The 22167-nt window shown below is 39.8% G+C and overlaps 1 protein-coding gene across 1 annotated transcript in view; it reads right to left on the reverse strand.

The window, feature by feature from the left end:
- LOC126469699 (apolipophorins) overlaps nt 1-22167 on the reverse strand; it is a 738135-nt gene that overhangs the window by 710295 nt on the left and 5673 nt on the right. The window contains exons 4-6 of the mRNA XM_050096873.1: nt 19645-19797; nt 11458-11653; nt 11227-11342 (exon numbers count right to left, since the gene is read on the reverse strand). Of these exons, the coding sequence (XP_049952830.1) occupies nt 11227-11342; nt 11458-11653; nt 19645-19797 (465 nt within the window). The remainder of the gene's footprint in view (nt 1-11226; nt 11343-11457; nt 11654-19644; nt 19798-22167) is intronic.

Here is a 22167-nt window from a genome sequence, read left to right on the forward strand (position 1 = left end):
ACAAAGCAACTGGTAGAACACAAACATTTTTTTAAAAATTTGTATTAACTTTGGACAACCTTTATTAAAGTTATTCAGTGACAGACTGAATTATAGCTCAATTTACTTTAACTCTTTTAGTACTGACAGTGATTCCAAAAAAATTTGCCTTGATATCAGTCAACAACATTATTGAAGGTTAACACATTGCACCTAGAATGCATGTCTGCAACTTACTATTTTTTCAATCACACTGTAGAGTTATAGATAAATCCTGAAAATCTTTACACTGATAGCAAAAAGAAATGTGACAAAAAGAATCATACGTTACAATCTACATCAGCATCTACATGATAAATCTGCAACTCACAATTAAGTGAATGGTAGAGAGTTCAATGAACCACCTTGAAGCTACTTCTCTGAGGCTCCATTCACAAACAGCATGCATGAAAAACAAAGCGCCAATTTCTCTTATTTTATTATAATGATCATTTCTCTCTAAGCAGATAAACACAAACAAAACATTTCTGCATTCACAGGAGAAATTTGGTGACTAAAATTTCATGAACAGATCCTGCTGCAGTGGAAAATGCCTTTGTTTTAATGATTACCATCCCAATTTGCGTATCATATTCACATCCATTATAATTATCCGGGCTGTTATGCTGTGGTCGGTTGATGAATTCTGTGTCAATTCCCAACATTTCATCCCCGTCTATGGAGGACATCTTCAAGGGGCTCTGTAGCTCGATGGAAGGTCCAATACACCCACTGGCTCGTTACCGACTGCCGCTAAATTCCATGTCCGCACGCTCCCATGCCGAGGTGTGACATCACGTGTTTTGAAAACGTCAGTGCGATTGGCCGCTGTCCATTGCCATCGATCAGCTGTTGTGGAGCATGCTTTCCAGCCAGGTAACCACCATATTCGTTTTGAGGAGACGCAAGAACTAATGGCCACAAGTGGATATCACGAAAGGCTCTACAGGGAGGCAATCAAAATCGCCAAACACCCTAATAATTTCAAACAAAAGGAGGAGGGCGTGAAATTAAACGGTATATGGATGCTGGTGTTGGAGAAGTTGTGTACCACCTGTCCACTACTGGGTGATGGCAACGGCAATCGACGGCAGTGGACAGCGGCCAATTGCACTGACATTTTCAAAACAAGTGACGTCACGTCTCGGCATGGGAGCGCACAGACACAGAATTTAGCGGCAGTCAGTAGCGAGCCAGTGGATGTGTTGGACCTTCCATTGAGCTACAGACCCCCTTGAAGATGTCCTCCGCAGACGGGGATGAAATGTTGGGAATTGACACAGAATTCATCAACCAATCACGACACAACAGCCCAGATAATTATAATCGACATGACATTTCTGGCCATGAAAGTCTACATTTTAGTATCATATTCATAGTAATCTCTCTCCTATTTTGCAATAATACAACATGATCTGCCCTTCTTTGAACTTTTTCAATGTCCCCTGTCAATCCTACCTGATGTCGATCCTGTACCGTGTAGTGTAGATAGTCTCTTTAGTAAATGTGTTGCATTTTCTAAGTGTTCCGCCAATAAATCACTGTCTTTGGTTCATTTTCCCAACAACATTATCTAATGTGATTGTTCCAATCTAAAGTATTCATAATTGTAACCCATAAGTATTTAGTTGAAGTCACAGACTTTATATTTGTGTGATTTATCATGTAACTGAAATTTAGCAGCTTCCTTTTAGTACTCACACGAATGACTTCACACTTTTCATTATTTTGAATCAATTTCCACTTTTTGCCTGATAGAGATATAATTACAGCATCATCTGCAAACAATCTGAGAAGGCTGCTGACATTGTCTTCTAAATCATTCATATAGACCCGAAACAGAATAAGGACTATAACACTTCCTTGAAGAACACCAGATTTTACTTCTGATTTACTTGATTGACTTTTCATCAATTACTATGAACTGTGACCATTCAGAATGGAAATAATGAATCCAGTCCCACAACAGGGATGATACTTTGTAGGTGTGCAATTTTATTAGAAGTCACTCATCAGGAACAGTGTAAAAAGCCTTCTGGAAATCTAAAAATATGGATTAAATATGAAATCCCCTGTTGATAGCACACATTACTGTGTGAGAATAAATAGCTAGTTGTGTTTCACAAGAACGATCTTTTCTGAATCCATGTTGACTACCTGTGAATAAATTTGAAGTGATTCATAATGCTGTTACTTATTTCTAAAAGCAACCTTAAAACTTAATGGTAGTCATGAAAAACAAAGAATACGTTACAGCAACAAAACATCTGAGAATATTGTACAGAATTATCAAGATTACTACAAAGACCTTCTGGTTAAGTTTAGATGTAAACATGCAGTTACAATATTAATGGATTCAAATAAAATACAAGTAGGTGTTTGTAATACAGTACATAGCTTTAGATATGTGAAGTTTAATAACATCTAGTGAACTCATCATTAATTTCAATGAGAAAAGGATGTTCCATCACTACAAGTAGGCTCAGACTAGGCAAGGACATGAAAAGAAACTGGCTGTGGCCTTGCATGCAGTGTGAAATAACACACACACACACACACACACACACACACACACACACACACACGCACACATGCTGGCACACTTTTGTAGGGGGGAGGGAGAGGGGAGAAGAGAGAGGGAGGGTAAAGGGGGGGAGAGAGAGAGAGAGAGAGAGAGAGAGAGAGAGAGAGAGAGAGGATGGAAGTGGGAGAAGAACTGCTTCAAAAATCTAAGTACCTTGAACTTTACATCTGTGTACATATATAAAGCAATAATATTGCTATGAGATGTGCCATACGCAGTGAGTAGCAATGATTAGCATCACTGGCTGATGTGCTGTAGGTTGCCACTTGAAGTCCAGTTACCACAAAATACTTATTATTTAGTACTATATTTATCATTTCTGAAAAGTTCTCAAAATTTCTTATGTTTGTAAAGTTTGCACATTCTGGAAAATCTGATAGTACTCTACAATCTGTCTGTATATTGGTGTCCACAACAAACATGCTTTCAGTGCTATGTGTTGTGCTTCATTCACAAATGTGTTTTTGGATTTGGGCTTGATTATGTTTATGAAATGACATTGTTTGGTGGATACACTGGGCATTCAAAACATCTGCACTGCCATGGCTTCATTAAGCAACATAAAAACCATAGTCTTAATGGACAGGGACTGAAAACAGATTGTACATCATTTCCAGGGTCTTTATATTCAGGAGAAGAATGAATTCTAAAACAGCAGGACATCAGCTGCATATCAGGCATCCATCAGTGTTTTCTTAAGACACTGGTCAGCAACTGATGAAAGGATTTGACCAAGTCACCAAATACAACAGGTTAGATGACATGAAGTGTGTGGTATCTGTGTACTTTATCTTGGATGACACAGCCCTGAACTGGTACAAGAAAAACAAAGGTAAGCTTGCCACCTGAGATAAATTCCAGGCTGAACTGACAAAAACTTTTGGTGACAATTGGCAGCAAGAACAACTGAAGAACAGGGCTCAACATCATGGGCAAATGACACAGCCTTGCGTACAGAAGGTCTTGGCAATATGTCACAGAAGCCAACAAAATCTCACATTTGGTGACAGGAGTTGCGGAAGATATGAACCAATCTCTTCTGGTAAAAGGCATCATAACAGTAGAGGAATTCACCAACTGATGCCATCACATAGAGGAAATGTAACAGAAAAGGGTCAGAAAAGAGAGTTATGACCATCTCCCAAATGTGGTACCTACAGTAGTTGTGGAAGATCACCATGACCCTACCTCTCTCATACTCCAGGTAGCAAGTGAAGAGATACAGCAGTTTATGGCAGCCAGAAATGTTAGACTATGTACACAAGTGATATCAGTCATGAATGTTGAATGTTAATCCCATACTTTAGCAAGTAATGGAGAATGTTAAAGAAGAGATGTGTTGATCTTTAGTAACAATCTCCTTCTCCAATTGAACATGTCATAATGAATGGACTCAGGAAACTGAAGACTGGTTTCACAGCCTTCAAACTATGACCAATAATCTGAACAATGCAGATATAGCCCACTTCTATGCCAAGTATAATTCCCCACAGGAGAGCAGACATTTAGAGGGTGGTGGACAACAGGCCTGTGTGTTTCTACTGTGGACACCTTATACACTCTGCATGATCCTGCACCAAAGAAGATGAGTCTTCAATAACTATCTCATGGTGAGACATCAACCATCACAACACTTATATCAATGCCAGTCAATTGTAAAATAATTATAGTTAACTTGTCAGATGAAGCCCATCACCATACTCTGAACAAGGTTGCTCCACAACATGCCATAACATTTTCTCCCTGCCATACAGAATTAATAGCTCCTTGCCTAATCACCAAATCCAGGAAAATGAAGCAAGGCAGCCACCTATGGAGGTGAAGCCACCACAGATGAAAACCCTCCACAGATGACAGCTACCAAGGTGTCAGGAAATCTCCTCAAAAGTCATCACTGATGACCAACCTGTCTGGCCAATAGTCAACTAAGAGATTCTTTTCCTGTAATGTCACATGCGTTTTGCCACCAACTAAAGGAGACTATGTTCTGTGACACAAAAATAGTTGTGCTGCACATCACAAATGGGATGTACACTGAAGAGCCAAAGAAACTGGTACACCTGCCTAATATCGTGTAGGGCCCCTGCGAGTATGCAGAAGTGCCGCAACACCATGTGGCATTGACTTGGATAATGTCTAAAGTAGTGCTGGAGAGAATTGACACCATGAATCCTGCAGGACTGTCAATAAATCCATAAGAGTATGAGAGGGTGAAGTTCTCTTCTGAACAGCATGTTGCACGGCGTCCCAGATATGCTCAATAATGTTCATGTCTGGGAGTTTGGTGGCCACTGGAAGTGTTATTTGGTAAACCACTCACTGTTGTTGTGGACCACCATTTTTGATGGAACACCATTCTGTATGTTGGCTGACTAGCCTGAAGGATCTGTTGGATCAAATGCAGAGATGGGCACTGAGACTTCTGGAGTACAATGTGACAGTGGTATACCAAAGCAGATGCAAACACAAAGAGACTGCCTACCTTTCACGGAACCCTTTGATGGAACACAGCACCGTGGGTGATATGTCAGTCATCATTGCATTAAATGACATTATTCCTGGACAGAGGTGATCCACTATTGCTGAAAGCCATAGAAGTCCTGAAGGAGAAGCAATGACTGAAGGAGAATTCTAATTAATAAACAGAACTTTGAATAAGAGCAACTATGATCCAATGGGGTGAAAACAGTTGCCCTTCACTCCAACTCATTTATAGCAAGCTATATGGAATTATTTACACAGAGCTCCTTTCGGGTGCTTCACTCCAGGACGGTGTCCAATCATTACCCTATTCCACCTTTGCACAGCAATGACCTGTGTGGTGCAACTGTTTTTAGCAAAGTGGACTGTGCAAAAGCATTTATGCAGATGCCAGTTACTCCTGATGATAAGGTGTAAAGAGCCTTTAGTGCATCTTTTGGCCTCTTCAAGAATGTTTTCATGTGATTTGGGCTCTGAAACGCCATCCTGACGTGACAGTTCTTCCTTGAAAACATCTTACGTGGTGGTTCAGGGTGTCTTGCTTACTTGGATGATATTCTGATTTACAAATGCAACTTTACAGAGCACCACTGCTGTTTCTGGGAGGTATTCTCTCATCTCCAGGAGGTGGCTGTCATTATCAACCTCGTGAAATGCATTTTTAGTGTTCTGGAGATCAACTTCCTGGGGCACAGGATATCATCCACAGGCTCCTGCCCCTTTGACAAGAAGGTGTGGACTGTGTCTTAGTTCCCATGCCCCATTACATAGAAGGAACTCAAACTATCCTGAAGGACTTCATGAGCGTGCAAGCGCTGGTCATGGCCACATTCCATGGTGACCACAGAAAGGTCAAGAGGTCCATTCACTGGATGGTACACATGTCAGACATTTTTGATCAATAGAAGCATGAACTCTCACAAGCTGCCCTCCTATCCCACTCCTCACTAACCGCCTTCTTCACAATTGCTGCCAGTACCAGCCAGTCTGCAACAGGCACAGTCCTGCAGCAACATATCGACTGGACTTGACAGCCTCTGGCATTTGTCTTAGCAAAGCGCACTGAGCTGCAGCAGCATTGGGCCAGGTATAATCACATGTTCCTCACTGTGTGTAAGATGATTAGGAATTTCTGCCCCTCAGAGGAGGGGTGCTATTCAGAGTTTTTGCTGATCACCACCTCAACAATGGGCTTCTGTCACAAGGAGAGCACATAGATCTCACCCCAACAATTCTGACAGTGGAAATATCTTGCACAGTTTACTGCGGATGTGTGGCATGTGGCTGACATAAAAAATAATCAATTGCCTCATTGATTGTGGACCTTGCTGCTCCCCTCGACCACAAGGCACTTGCCGCCACCCAAGCTATAGACCCCATGCTCCTGTGGTTGAGCAATGACAAAAATACAAGCCTTAAGTTGCAACCCCACCCACTGTCAGGTATCCATAAAATCATCTGGTGCAACATTCATTCCAGTACTGGCCACACGGCCCCCCATCCCCCAGACTTCCACAAGGCGGCTTATGAAAATCTGGATGGCTTGTCCCACTTCTCATACATACACATGAATGTCCCTGCCATCATCCAACAGATACTCATATTCCCTTACTGCAACTGACAGATTCACCTGGTAGCCAAAAGCTGCTGTCAGACATAATAACAGACACAGTGGCCTAGGCCTTTATTAACATTGGGGTCTTGTGTGTTGGGTGCCCCCACAATGTCACCATGGACCACAGATGGTAGTTCATGTTTTGTTTATTTAAGGCTCTCATGTAAACTTGTGGTATGCTCGTGTGCTTTACAACAAGCTAAACCCTACCTCCAGATTCATGATGGACCATTTTCATAGGTCTTTAAAAGCTGCCCTTACATGCCACCCCAACTTGGTATGCCAACTCCCTTTAGTCCTCTTAGGTCCACTACCAAGCTCACACATGGGCAGCTGCTCATCATCTCAGGTGACCTTACTGAGCCACCACCCTGCCACCCATGACCTGTGTCCCAGCCTTTGTGCAGCAGCTGCACAACTCACTGGCACACCTGCACCCATCCCCCACCCCCCTCTCCCTACCCCGAATGGCATGATGAGGGCCAGCCTACCATGCACTGCGATCTTGGAATGTACACACACGTAATGCTCCAGGTGAATGCCAGTCAGTCACCACTCCACCACTATACTTGGGTCCACACCACGTCCCCTCGTGTGTCACCAAGAAGTTCTCCATGCAGCTCCAAGGCACCATCACTAATGTTTGCAATTATCATCTGCTGCTGGTGTACACTCTCAACACCATGAGCACATACATATTGCTGCCCATCGAGATTGAGGTGGCGCCGAACAATGCTGAAGGCGTCTCAGCAAACACTGCTGATCCAAATGGTGGCCCATGGGACCCTGTGTCTGGAGCTGCCCTGCCATTTGTGCCACCTCATGCCCTGTCAGAACCATACAAGAGGTCCACTACTCCACCCCTGCTGCTGAACATGTTCCTGGCCACCAGATCCAAATGATTAGGCAGTAACACTGCACTTCTGGCGCCAAGGGTCTGGTCACTGTCATCACAACACCAGTGTACACCTCCGCAGTGACATGTGACCTAGCCTAGCAAAGAAGGGCACCAGCAGTGGGTACACACAGCACTGGCACAGGACGGTGCACACTGCACCATCAATGCAGGGTGCATTTTCCACCACCCACCATGCATTACCTGCTCAAATACCAGCACAATTGACTGTGGTGCTATACCACCCCTTGTCCTGGCTGGCAGTGCGGCATCATGTCACCCTCGCACTGGGCTCGCTGTGGGGCAGCACCAGCTATGCTAGTTGCTCTACCTGCCATCATGGCACACAAGCATGTTCGCAAGTTATAGATTGCTTGGTGCCTTTTTGATGGGGTCATGTGTGATAAATGGTGTCCACACTTCAAACTGTGGGAACCCACTGTGTCTCACCCACCACAACTTATTTACAGTTTGTTTCTGCTCCCTCTAAGACAAATACAGACAGCCCCCCTCTAATCAAATGTACACCAAAGGGTATTATGTTAAGTGACACAGATACCTTCAAGTTAGTATTTAGTTTTGCTTTGGTACATACACAAGATCCAAGTGCGTGCAAACAGTAATGTCCATAAGGAGAGAACCAGTGTTTTTTTGGTGCAGATTAAGTTAGTACATTATCCTATGTAATCGTACTATATGTTATATGTAGTTGTGTCCTGTTGAAGCCTACTTACGTAGTTATGATGACTAGTTTTAGGTGTGTAAGCTAAGAACATACTACAGCCCACTATGTATCACCCCCACAGTGACCATGAAAATGAGGCTAAATTAATTACAGCAGACACAGAGGTATTTAAGCAGTCATTCTTCCCATGTCTCATAATTATTTTTTAAAATTTAAATAGTGGAATCTGTAAGCTAAATTAAACAGTAAAAATGTAAACAGTGGAACCAGTTTTTGGATGATCCGAAGATTTTTTCATTCTCAGAATGCCTTCCCTGAAAGTAGACTGTTTAAAATTTGTGGTTCTGATAGTATCAGTAATTACTCCACTCTAGTAACTTTGAAATTCCTCCTTTCCTCCATTGTAACCTTTGCCACTCTTTCAAATATCACCTTTATTTTTCATCCTTTACATTTTCTGGCATATGTTTTTATTTCTATTTTTCTTTATCTCCACTAACTGCTTCTTTTTTTGTTTTTCATTTGCTGTCATTTCATTGTTCATTTGATTCTGGTCTTGTACTATTGTGTTCCCCTTCAGCCACACTACTAAATAACTTTCTACATGATGTATCAGTGGTTCCATTACAGGTAACATTTTCCTTTCTTTCTCCACATGTAGGATCCTGCAGTCCCAAAAGTTAGTTTTCTTCCATCTTCATTGGGGTGCAGTTTCAGTTTCCCTTGCTTTAAGAAATTTGTCTTTATGACATTATTTGGCTCATAACATTCAACAACACACTTAAAAAAAGATGCACCTTGAAGGAGCTACGCAAATTGGCCACAAATCAATATTCATATGGGTATCGATGGAAAATGCAAAACTGTAAACTTCGGTGGCTGATGGCTGAATGTGTGATGTTGCAGCACAATTTCACACACAGATGGCAAAAATAGTAAATGGGGACATGTAAATACCAGGGCTTAAATTTTTTGTAAATTTCATTCCATGTACTCAGTTGGACAGTAACTAAGCCATGCAATCAGGTGCGTAAAAAATATACGCAGATGTCATCATTTGAGAGAGGACATGCAGTTGGGCTCAAAGAAGCTGGTTATAGTAATCAAAAAATTGTTTGACATCTGAATAGGAGCGATGCCACTCTTTGACAATGTTGGAAGGAATGTGTGAACCACAGCCAAACAGAATGTCAAGATGGAAGTGCTCAACCTAGGGAGACGACAGAATTTGATGACCAACCAATCATCAGAGAGGCACTCTGGCCCTCTGGATTCATCATTATCATTGATTAAACATGCAACTTGTGCTTCAGTGACCAAAGGACCATTAATAGGTGGCTCACAGAAAGCGGCTGATATCATGGCACCCCTTCCACTGACTATCATTGTCCTCTGTACACCAACAAGCCCTTTTGAAGTGGTATTGGGCACATCCAGCCTGGAATTTCACTGACAAGAGTAGAATTATCTCCACTGATGAGTCCCTCTTCAGTGATGAGTCCCAATTCAAACTGAGCCCTGAAGACATGTCTGGAGAGACTACGCACAGTGGTGGGATACCAATTTGAATGTCACCCGCCATCCTGTCTGACAACCAGGAGTAACAGTCTGGGGCACCATTTCATTTCATGGCATGACCCCTTTGGTTGTCATCTGCAGCACCCTTATATCACAGCAGCATAGTTTTGTTGCCCTTCATGGCAAGCTATTCTGTGCTTACATTTCAGCAAGATAATGTCTGCCCACATATAGCAAGAGTTTCTACTGCTTGTCTTTGTGCTTGCCAAATTCTACCTTGGTCAGCAAGGTCACTGGGTCTCTCCTCAATTGATAATATTTGGATTTTGGAGCATTATTGTCAGGGCCCTCCAACCAGCAAACGATTCTGATGTCCTAATGTGACCTAGACCTGTGGTCTAGGGGTAGCGTCTTTGATTCATAATCAAAACGTCTTCGGTACTGGGTTCAAATCCCGCTGCTGCTTAAATTTTGATTAATAATCAGCATTGGTGGCCAAAGACTTTCCACATAAGAAGTCACCCTCATTCTGACAATGGCCTTGTCAAAGAGAGTGGAGGAGTGGACAGAGGTTCAGGGCACTCTCTTGTCCTAGGAGTGGGAAACTGCCCCTCAAGGCGGAAGAATCTGCAGTGATCAACAGCATACGGGTGCAGAAGGCAATGAAAACCACTGCATTAAAGACACATAATGTGTATCTTCAGGACATGTGGCCTGTAATTGAAGAAGTGTCATGATGGTCTCTCCATTGGCAAAAAATTATGGAATAGTCCCCCATTCGGATCTCCGGGAGGGGACCTCCAAGGGGAAGGTTACCATGAGAAAAAGATTTAATAATTAAATCATGACAGGCCGCTTCAAACCAGTCAGAAGAGTGATTGGGGGAAAAAATAAAAAAATAAAAAGGTACTTCACATCTACCAATTTCCATCTCACTCAGATAATTCCTTTGTGGCATGTCTTTGTTTGTCCTAGAGTGCATTTTTGGTAGATGCAAATAACTCACAATATTATGGGATAAGGAAGGTTTCACATAAGGTCATATTATGACTCCTAGGTCATATTACAACATAATGTCATAATCCTGTTATGTCTCTTAATATTGTGGTCTATTTGCAGCTATGATAATCGAGTGAAATGATTATTGAGGCCCATAAGTGTGTGTAGAGGCACTGTGATTTGATTTGTAATGATAAGTAGGAAACATTCAATATTAAGTATGTATTTATATTGCACTGTATCTTTTGTGTTGCTAAGATATTATATTTTACATTCAAATTTATTTGAATGCAGTTTATATGTTATACTATATTACACAGAAAACACTGCAATAGACCTTACTTGTGAAAAATATATTGATAATGGTTGGCTTCCCCTCACAAAGAGTTCTGCAACATGAGATGCAAATGATACTTAAGTACACAACTTACATCATTCAGTTCACACATTAACATAAGAAGGTCTCTTGATGTTCCAAGATCAGCAGACATAGGCTTTGGAGTTTGTATATGGTCAAATGAAAGGGATGTTCTTCTAGAGATTGTATCTGAAAACAAGCATGTAAGTTTAATTTTATTTTTCAACTTTTCCAAATGTTCCTTTTTTAAATTTTTTACTTTTGAAATTAAAATTTGAACATTATTAGCTTCAAATTTTCATACCTATATCATCAATTGTTACATTTGACTCTGAGGTAAGAGTCAAAACTTGATGAATTATAGTTTTCGCTCCACTTTGCTTGTATGAAAATGGTTGGAATAAGTGAACTTCTTCACAATCAATTTTGCTGTATATATTGTGGTCCACATGCAGTTGACATGAACTGTTTGACTTCATAATTGGAAGAGGCTGGAAATTCTATGGGAAAAAAACATAATTTAGATTTTAGTTTTTGAATAATTCATTTTTAATGCATTTACAAACAAAACAATCCACAAATTTAAGGTGACATAATTTTGACAGGATCAGCTGCACAGAGTTAATATGATCATTGAACAGGTCCTTTGTAAAAATCAACGTGTCGTCTACAAGCAATAATCATGAGAAACTCTGCTTGCTGTGTTTGTTTACTAGTTCCAGAAGGTTGTAGATATTATAGACTATATCTATCACATGTTTTATGACTTCAGGAAAGCCTTTGATAGAGTTTGGTACTGTAACTCATTGAAAAAAACACATACTTATGGAATATATGAAGAGGAATGAAAATGGACTGAAGACTCCACCAATATCAGTATATCATTCCTAATGGAGAGAAATAATCAGAATCAATAGTATCATCTTATTTACCTTACAGAAATGCAGTAGAACTGTTACTGTTCATGATAAGTATAAATGACATGGGATATTAAATTTCTGGGTCCCTGATGATCGTTGCAAATGATGCAGTTATTTAGTGAGGCTGTCAGAAAATTGTTCCAAAAACCAAGATGAGATGCAGATGATCAGCACTTGGTGCACAGGTCAACTGACTTCCAACACAAATAAATATAATTTAATATGTACAAAGAGACACAAAATATATTAATTGTCTAAATGATCAGTGATCAGTCAATGGAAACAGTCACAAGTTTGAAACATCCAGAAGTAGCTGTCCAAATAATCTAGAGTGAAATAACATTGAAAATCTAGCTGTGTAGAAGCCAGATGTTAGACTAAGATTTAGCAGCAGAATATTGGTGTTGCTGCTGCTGGTGTCTTCAGTCCATAGACTGGTTTGATTGTTTACAAAACCCTTGTTTGACTAATTTTTTGAGTATTATTGTCAATGAAAACCAGTCATGGAAAGAGCAAATAGCTTATATTTGTAAGAAATTCAGTACTAATATATATCTATTGAAATATGCCTCAGTCTTCCTGGCCCATGAAACCTTAAGGCATACATATTTTGGATTGATATATCAACAACTTCACAATGGTATTGAGATTAGGGGTGGTTAAAGTACGTACCATCAACTCTACATACATCCAGCAGGAAATCATGACAGTGAAGCTAAACCCAGAAGATAATGTAATACACAGCAATGTACATGAAACTGCCTGTCAGATTAAAACTGTGTGCCAGACCAAGACTCGAACTCCGGATCTCTGACTTTCACTGGGCAAGTGCTTGGCTGGCTGAGCAACCCAAGCATGACATACAGCCCATTGTCACAGCTTTACTTCCAATAGTACCTCATATCCTACCTATCAGTACCTCATCTCCTACCTTTCTAATTTCACATAAGTTCTCCCATGATGGTTGTAGTACTAGCACCCGTAGAAGAAAGCATATTGCAGAGAGGTATGTTTCCAGAATGAAATTTTCATTCTGCAGTGGAATGTGCACTGATATAAAACTTCCTGTCAGATGAACTCCGTGTGCTGGACCGAGACTTGTACTCAGGACCTTTACTTTGTTGGAAAAGTGCTCTACTGACTGAGCTATCCAAGCATGTCTCACACCCCACCCTCACAGCTTTACTTCTACCAGTATCTCATCTCCTACCTTCCAAAATTTGCAGGAGAATGTCAGTGAATTCTGGAAGGTAAGAGATAAGTTACTGGTGGGAGCAAAACTATGAGGATGCGGTGTGAGTTGTGCTTTGGTAGCTCAGTCATTGAGCACACATGCCAGCAAAATCCAAAGCTTGATTTTCTCCACATGTAATCTTATAGTCATTATCTTAGGTGTAAGTTAGAGGAAGTAATATTTTCCTTACACTGTACTGGAATGTGGGTCTCGGCCCAGCACACAGTTTTAATCTGCAGTTTCATATCAGTTCACACTCCATAGTCACAAATCATTTCTGGATGCAATGTACATATCTATAATATATGGGTAAAACAAAATTTTCACAGAATTACAACTAATAAAAAATTTGCTGACTACAGTCCACAGAAAACAGAAACAATTATTTTACAACAGACTACCATACAATCTTAAGATATCTAATTTAAACACCTTAAAAACAAACTTAAGGTTTTATTAATAGAGAAATGGTGTTATTCAACAAAAGATTTCAAGCAGTAATGTCTCTTTGTAAAATTGTTAATGTCTATAGTTTGTTTTTGTAGGAAGTAATTGATAATTCCTTATCTACACATTTATATCAATGTATGCATTTATGGACATGTGAAGTAAAGCAATGACGATGTCTGGAAACTGACTCTTATATGAACAGACAGTAGAACTGTGCAATGCAGAGATCCCTACCTTCAAAATTGCAAGAGCCCACATTCCAGTATGATGTAGGGAAAATATTACTTCCTCTAACTTACACCTATGATAATGACCATAAGATTACATGTGGAGAAAATCAAGCTTACACGAATGGGTTCTGTTTGAAGAGTGAATGAAATGATGAGGAAGTGCTTCTAGTACTCAACATAAACTCTAACATATGTTGTACAGTATCAGATAAACACAAAACACAACCTAACTAGTTTTGTGTCAAACAAGCAATAAAAGACACAAAGTGTAACAATTTTTAATGATGGTTTTCATGCAGAATAGACGCACTTATTATATACGTGATCAATAATCTGACTAGAAAACTGGAGCAGCTAACTGAAACATTAGACTGTCAAATCAAAATATTTGATGAATGTTTCAAAAGGATCAAATACTTTCACTGCTAGCATAATGGGTTACATAGTTATTTTACATTGTCAAATGGGACGATTTGCAATCTGTCATGTTAAAATATGTGGAAAGAAAATACAAGGTCAAGATCATTAAAATTGCTTTATTTGATAACTAGTCTCAGCTCACTGATGAGTCATCTTCATATCTAAAATACAGAAAATTGCATAATGGAAGTGAACAATAGTGTAGTAGATTTTATATTTAAACTTCCATTCTATGACACATACCAATGAAACTTTTATTCCATGTCATCTGACATTACTCATTGTCATAATCTGTTCAGCTGAATCACTCTCATTGTCATGTACAAACTGAAAAAAATCTATGTAGTTCATGACAAAATAAAGAAACATTTTATAGGGATTGTGACAAAATAAAGATTTACAAAGTGCATTTGGTAAGTGGTACATAGATGTGATCTCACCTAAAGTAGGCCCCCATGGTTACATACAGTCTATCACTAACTAGGTGTGCCACTTGTAATGTTACAGGAACAAGGATGTAGATCAATGACAGCTGTCAAAAAACTAGGCACATGTGCAGCACTATTGTTAGAGATGGTGCTACTAGCCAATGAAGTTCTCCAAAGATGTGCCTCTATAGTACTATAGCAAATGACAATGTAATGAACTTTCTACTAGATTTATGTTATTTAAATTGTAAGGAACTATGTTCCACATCTACAATCCGAGGTAACCATATACTGAGCATAGGCTTTTCATTAAGTAGTAACAAACAAGAAAACATTAAAAACAGAAGAAATAAAATGGTTACTATTGAAAGCAGTGCAATATTTACAGTACAGTGAAGTATGTACGGTGCCAATAATCAAAAACCACAATACTCAATAACAAAGGGTGTTATACTGTAACTTGAAGTCTAGGTGGCACTTAGAATCAGTGTAAAAAGTGGATTTAATAACACCGGTAAATGGACAGATAACCTAAGTCTATTTGATGTTATATGCAATGGTAGTAGAAAAGGATAGTTCCTACTCACCAAATAGTGGAGACAATGATCGCAGATAGGCACTACAAAAAGACTGTCACAAAGTGAGCGTTTCGCCAAAAAAGCCTTCATCAAAAATAGACAACATACACACAACCTGTCATGCAAATGCAACTCACACACACACATAACTGCAGTATATGGCTGCAGAGGCTGCACTGTGAGCAGCAGCGCATGATGGGAGAAGCAACTGGTTGGTGGGGCTAAGGAGGCTGGGGCTGGGAGGGGGAGGGATAACAGCACTGGTGAGGGATGCTGAAGTGCTGCATGTGGGAACATGGCATGGACAAGGTAGAGTGAGGGTAGGGCAGCTGGGTGTAGTCAGGTGGTTAGACAGATGGCAAGGTGGGGGGGGGGGGGGGGAGTGGGAGAGGGGGCGTTAGCGGAAAAGGAATGAAGTGAAAAGCCTGTGGGTACATTGGTGGAAAGAGTACTCTGTAGTGCTGGAATGAGAATAGGCAAGGGGCTAGATGGGCAAGTACAATGACTAACTAAGGTTGAGACCAGGAGGGCTATGGAAATTTAGAATGTGTTGCAGGGAGAGTTCCCACTTGCACAATTCAGAAAAGCTGGTATTGGTAGGAAGGATCTAGATGGCACAGGGTGTGAAGCAGTCTTTGAAATGAAGAATGTCACGTAGGGCAGCATTCTTAACAATGGGGTGATCCAGCTGTTTCTTGGCCACAGTTTGACAGTGGACAGACAGCTTCTTGGTTGTCATGCCCACATAGAATGTAGCACAGAGGTTGCAGCTTAGCTTGTAGATCACATGACTGGTTTCACAGGTAGCCTTTGATTGGGTAGGTGATGCTTGTGACTGGGCTGGGGTAGGTGGTGGTGGGAGGATGTATGGGACAGGTCTTGCATCTAGATCTATTACAGGGATATGAGCCATAAGCCAAGGGGTTGGGAGCAGGGGATGTGTGGGGATGGATGAGGATATTGTGTGGGTTTGGTGGGCAGTGGAATATCAATGTGGGAGATGTGGGATGGATGGTGAGGAGGACATTTTATATCAAGGCACAACGAGTGGAAGTCAAAACCCTGGTGGAGAATGTGATTCAGTTGCTCCAATCCTGGGTGATACTGAGTCATGAGGGGAATGCTCTTCTGTAGCTGGATGATGGGACTTCGGGGGGTGGTAGGTGATTGGAGAAATAAGGAATGGGAGATCTGTTTTTGCACAATTGTACAAGGTTGGGAGGATAACTTTGGTCTGTGAAGGCCACAGTGAGGCCTTCAGTGTATTTCGAGAGGGACCACTCGTCACTGCAAATGTGACCGTGGGTGGCTAAGCTGTATGGAAGGGAATTCTTGGTATGGGATAGGTGGCAGCTGTCAAAGTGGAGGTACTGCTAGTTGTTGGAGGTTCAATGTGGACAGAGGTACTGATGTAGCATCTTTGAGGTGGAGGTCGACACTGAGGAATGTGGCATTGGAGGTCCAAGTAAAGTGAATGGGGGAAAAGGTGCTGAGATTCTGGAGGAATATGGATAAGTTGTCCTCACCCTCAAACCATGTCATGAAGATGCCATCAATGAATTTGAAGCAGGTGAGGAGTTTGGGATTCTGGGTGTTCCAAAAGGATTCCTCTAGATGGACGACAAATAGGTTGGCATAAGATGGTGCCATATGCATGCCCATAGCCGTACCTTGGATTTGTTTGTAGGTAATGCCTTCAAAGGAGAAGTAGTTGTGGCTCAGGATATAGTTGGTCGTGGTGAATAGGAAGAAGGGTGTAGGTTTGTAATCTGTCGGGCATTGGGAAATGTAGTGTTCAACAGTGGTAAGGCCATGGACATTAACGATGTTAGTGTAAAGGGAGGTGGCATAAATAGTAGTCATCAGAACACCATGTGTTAAAGGAACAGGAGCTGTGGAGAGTTGGTGGAGGAAATGGTTGGTATCTTTTTAGTAGGAGGGTAGGTTGCGGGTAATAGGCTGAAGGTGTTGGTCTATGAGAGCAGAGATTCTCTCAGTGGAGGCACAGTAACTGGCCACATTGGGGTGTCCTGAGTGGTTGGGTTTATGGACTTTAAGAAGCATGTAGAAGGTAGGAGTGCAGTGGTAGTGATGAGGAGAGAGATCGGCTCTGGGGAGAGGTTCTGGGATGGACCTAAGGATCTGTGGAGAGACCGGATATCCTGCTGGATTTCTGGAATGGGGTCACTGTGGCAGCGTTTGTAGGTGGATGAATCTGACAGTTGGAGGAATCTTTCTGTCAGTTAATCCTTACAGTTCAAAACAACAGTGGTGGAGCCAGTCAGCATGTAGGATTATAAGGTCAGGATCAATTTTTAGGTGGTGGATTGTTTCAATGTGTGATGTGGGATCCAGGCATTTGGGATTGCATAGCAGGAGAATTTTACAGACAGAAAGGAGGTATTGCAAGGATTGATTGATATGGTTTGCAGGACTGTGTTGATGAGGGTTAAGGACTGGCGGAATCTGAACAGATGGAGGTCATTGAGGAAGGAAGTGTGGCAGATGGAGATGGATGATTTGATGGTAAGGGCATTTGGGGGGATTCTATGAGCCAGTAAATGTAGCATGAACAGGGTTCTGCCTAGGGATAAGAAAACTTTTCTGTACTGATGAAGATGGAAGTAGGAAAGATCCATGCTGGAGGATAGAAACACATAAAAATACATAAATATCGTAGAAGTACATCTGAAAAAATTCACAAAAATATACCTGCAACCAATGTGCCATATTCTATGTAGGCATGACAACCAACAAGCTATCTGTCCGCATGAATGGCTGCAGATGTCTGTGGCCAAGAAACAGATGGACCATCCAATTGCTGGGTACACTGCACAACACAATGTTCTTCATTTCAATGACTGCTTAACAGCCTGTGCCATCTGGATCATTCCCACTGATTCCTGCTTTTCTGAACTGCACAGGTGTAACTCTCACTGCAATATATCTTAGATTCCTGTAATACTTCTGGCCTCAGCCTTCATCAGTCACTGGTAAGTCTCTGAAGGTTGCATATATTGGCCTATTTTTGGCCTATTTCAGTCACACTGCAGCATCTGCTATGGGGACATTCCTGCCTCCACAGTGAAATTCTGAAGAAAGGTGTGTGTATGTGGGGAGGGGGGGGGGGGGTGATCAGAACACTGAGCAAAGTTACACCTAAAGTACGCTGCTGTACCCTCTTTACCAAGCTCCACGTATTACCTGCAATGCTTTACATCAAAAGTAGCTTAAATGAGTTCACCACCCGAAAGAATACACACCCTTAAAATACCAGAGGCAAACTGAATCTCAATATACCATGATACAAAGACTGCAAACTCACACAAAATAACAGGTTCAGAAGTTTTTAATAAACTTATAATATCTGCTTGGACATTGTCCTAATATATTTTCAAAATTAAGATGATTCGTAACTGAAACATACATTTTCAAGATAGCTGAACTATTTGAAATAAACAAGATTTATATCGGTACTTAAGGATATTTCCAACAGATATGGAAGTAAATTGTAAAAAATTTACTGTAAAAATTATTCTTAGTTGTATATTTAATCTACAAACCTATTCCACTGTAAGTGGTCAATGGTGAATCAACAGAATTTCTTGATGCTTCAGGATGCATCCCATCAACTAGTCCCTTCTTTTAGTCAGTTTGTGCCATAAATTTCTTTATTCTCCCAGTTTGATTCTATAATTTTTACCCTCCATACTTCCTCCCATTACAAAAATGACTATTTCTTGATTCCTCATGATGCATCCCATCAACCAGTTTTTTCTTTTAGTTAGTTTGTAGCATAAGTTTCCCCAACCCCCCCCCCCCCCCCCCCGCCAGTTTGATTCAGTACCTCCTCATTAGTTATTCAGTCTGCCCATCTAATTTTCAGCATTCTCCTACCGCACCACATTTCTAAAGCTTCTGTTCTCTTTTTATTTATCATTCACATAGTCCTTCTGTACAGAGCTATACTCTAGACACATTCCTTCAGAAAAGACTTCCTAACACTTAGATTAATGTAGATATTAATTCTTTCTGCAGTTTATTTCCCATTTGCTTAAGCCATAATCAGTTATTTTGCTGCCCAAGTAACAAAACTCATCATCTACTACTTTTAGTGCTATAATGTTGAATGTTTACCTTCACTCATCTGTCCATGAAACATGATTATTTAAGAAAAGTATATGGTTGTCTAATTAAGCTGTCATTTATATTGAAATTTTGTGATACTAACCGATCTAAATGAATATGGTGTTGTCTGAATCACTGACTGATGCTGATATCTGTTGTTACAAGATCCAATTTCTTTAACCTTCTTAATAATCAGTGTAGTTTTTTCTGCACCAACAAGGCTGTAGTGTGTCGGACAATTTCCATTCACATCCATCTGAAAAAAGGGCAGTTGCATAGTGGGTCATTAAAGTGTGGAATATAATTTAAAAAAATAAAAACATATGAAAACTATATTGTACAATACACTACCAAAATGTGCCCTTGACACGATTATAAGTAATAACTATGAAAGATAACTGAGTTAAATACATTACAAGCTTTCTTTTGTTTTTAACTCCCATGTTCACTTTTTATTTTGTAGGACATGTACTTAGTACAGTAACACTGTCCTCTATCGGAAGATTTGTTTGAACATCACAGTACTTTACCAGGCATAGTCATATTATAGGTGGTATGCCTTTGCATTTCTCCTGCCTTTGAACTGATTTACCCTGGCAGTTATAAGGGAAGAAACAGTTTGATGTGGGCTTTAAATCACAGTGAAACTTGGCATTTTTCACAGTAACAAATTATTCCTTGAGGTGAAAGAAGCAATAACTGACTTGGGAAAAAAGTGGGAATTACTTCTAAATTTGTAGTCTGGCACCTAACTCAATCAGGCATTATAAAATCCAAAAACAGTTTCTGAATGTTAACTACATTCTAGTCCAGTATAACTATTCCAAGTGACTTCGAATTCTTAAACTTTTTTTTTTCCCCAAATAATGTTTTTTAGTATGGCTGCTTTTTGTAATGTCACAAACTGCTGAAATTGAAAAACAATATACTGTGACTAATCATCATATGTCGCTTTTACTACTACTTTAATTACCTATGTCCATAAGACAATTTTATAATTTCTGCTTATTTTTTAAAAATTAGAAATCCAGATATAAAAAGGTGAAATTTTCGAAGTTTTGCTGAATAATGTCAATAGAAATTATGTATATTTTATTTCACACTCTTATCATTGTTTCTATCTGCCACATTTGTGAAGAATCATGCCTTTCTTGATAAATGTCACTCCTGTCATAACCCAGGTTTGACTCTTGAATATGTACCATTCCTCTCAAGTGTATTGTTCTTTTCTAAGACATCACATGATAATAAGGATAATATAATTATGATGAGTCTTGTAATGTCCCTTATTTGACAGTTATTTATGCATCCCTTATACAGCAGCAATAATTTAACTTAAAATGAATATATGCATTTTGCACATGTGTGAACGGCATTATAAATATCACCATAATGATTCTGGATCAAACCTGCTTATGGCCACAAGCATACAAAAGTACCAGTTTATTAAAGCATAAAATAGAAGTGACAAAACAATAGTAAACCTATTATGACTGAAATTAACATTATTCATACTGAAAATCAAATAGCAACATCTATTACTTTATTCTTCTTAAATTTCATGACATTCTGGCAGTTTGGAGTTTTTCTCTTTTTTACAGATTTGAACTGCAATCACTCTAGTAACTTGGCCACTTACCCCATCAAAATTTAAAAGTGTATGAATGAATGAAGTCATATGACCTTGTCTATACAACAGACATTTCATCCTACAACACTACAGTAATGAAGGTATCTTATTAATTTTATTCATCATCATTTGTTTTGCCTTCATTAGCAAGCTTTGCAACATTCACAATGTTACTCTGTGTCAGTTTACTTTAGGACACCACAACAGAATGCAGGTGATTATCTGATGATGGCCCAATGTTCACAACCATTTATGGACTGAAACAATTATCTAACAATTTTTTCCCTCCTGATTGGTTAGAGTAGTTTTTTTTTAAGCTCTACAAGTCTGATCTGAGGTCATATAACAAGTACCATGTTCTCCTAGAGAGCAACAGGTCATCACCCTTTTATGCCTATGTATCACAGGTGGATATAATTCAGACAAAACAGTACATCTTTGTTATTGTTATTGTTATTGTTATTCACTTATTTCTGGCTAGATGCATTTCTCGTTATCTGCTGTTAACAACTGCCGCCATTCTCACTCCAGTGATACTCTTCAACTCATGAGTGTGTGTGCAGCCCATATATCAGTACAGTAAGTAAACTACATCTACTATATGTCCAAAATCTCTTTGAATAAGTAACTACTCATCGCACCAGAAAAACCTCATTATTCACATTTTGGCAGGCATATGGATTGCTACACAGTCAGTATATGATAGTAGTCTGCAAGGATCTTGGATGCAACCAAACATTGTGACATCAGCTTTGTTCTCACAATTTAGAACATTCTACTGAAACAGAAATCTAAAAATTTAAGTCATTAAGTGTAGTAGTTTATGTTTTTACAGTTGTTACAAGTATCAAAGTTTTCAACATCCACAACATTGGACAAAGCTGGGAATTGTGTGACTGTCAAGTTCATTAAGGAGGAATTAATACTAAATTTAATTCATTTGAAGTTGATGAAAATGTGAGAGGACCCTTATTCATCATTTTTCACTATTTAGGA

Source organism: Schistocerca serialis, chromosome 3 (genome assembly GCF_023864345.2).
Source record: "Schistocerca serialis cubense isolate TAMUIC-IGC-003099 chromosome 3, iqSchSeri2.2, whole genome shotgun sequence".
Lineage (NCBI taxonomy): Eukaryota > Metazoa > Arthropoda > Insecta > Orthoptera > Acrididae > Schistocerca > Schistocerca serialis.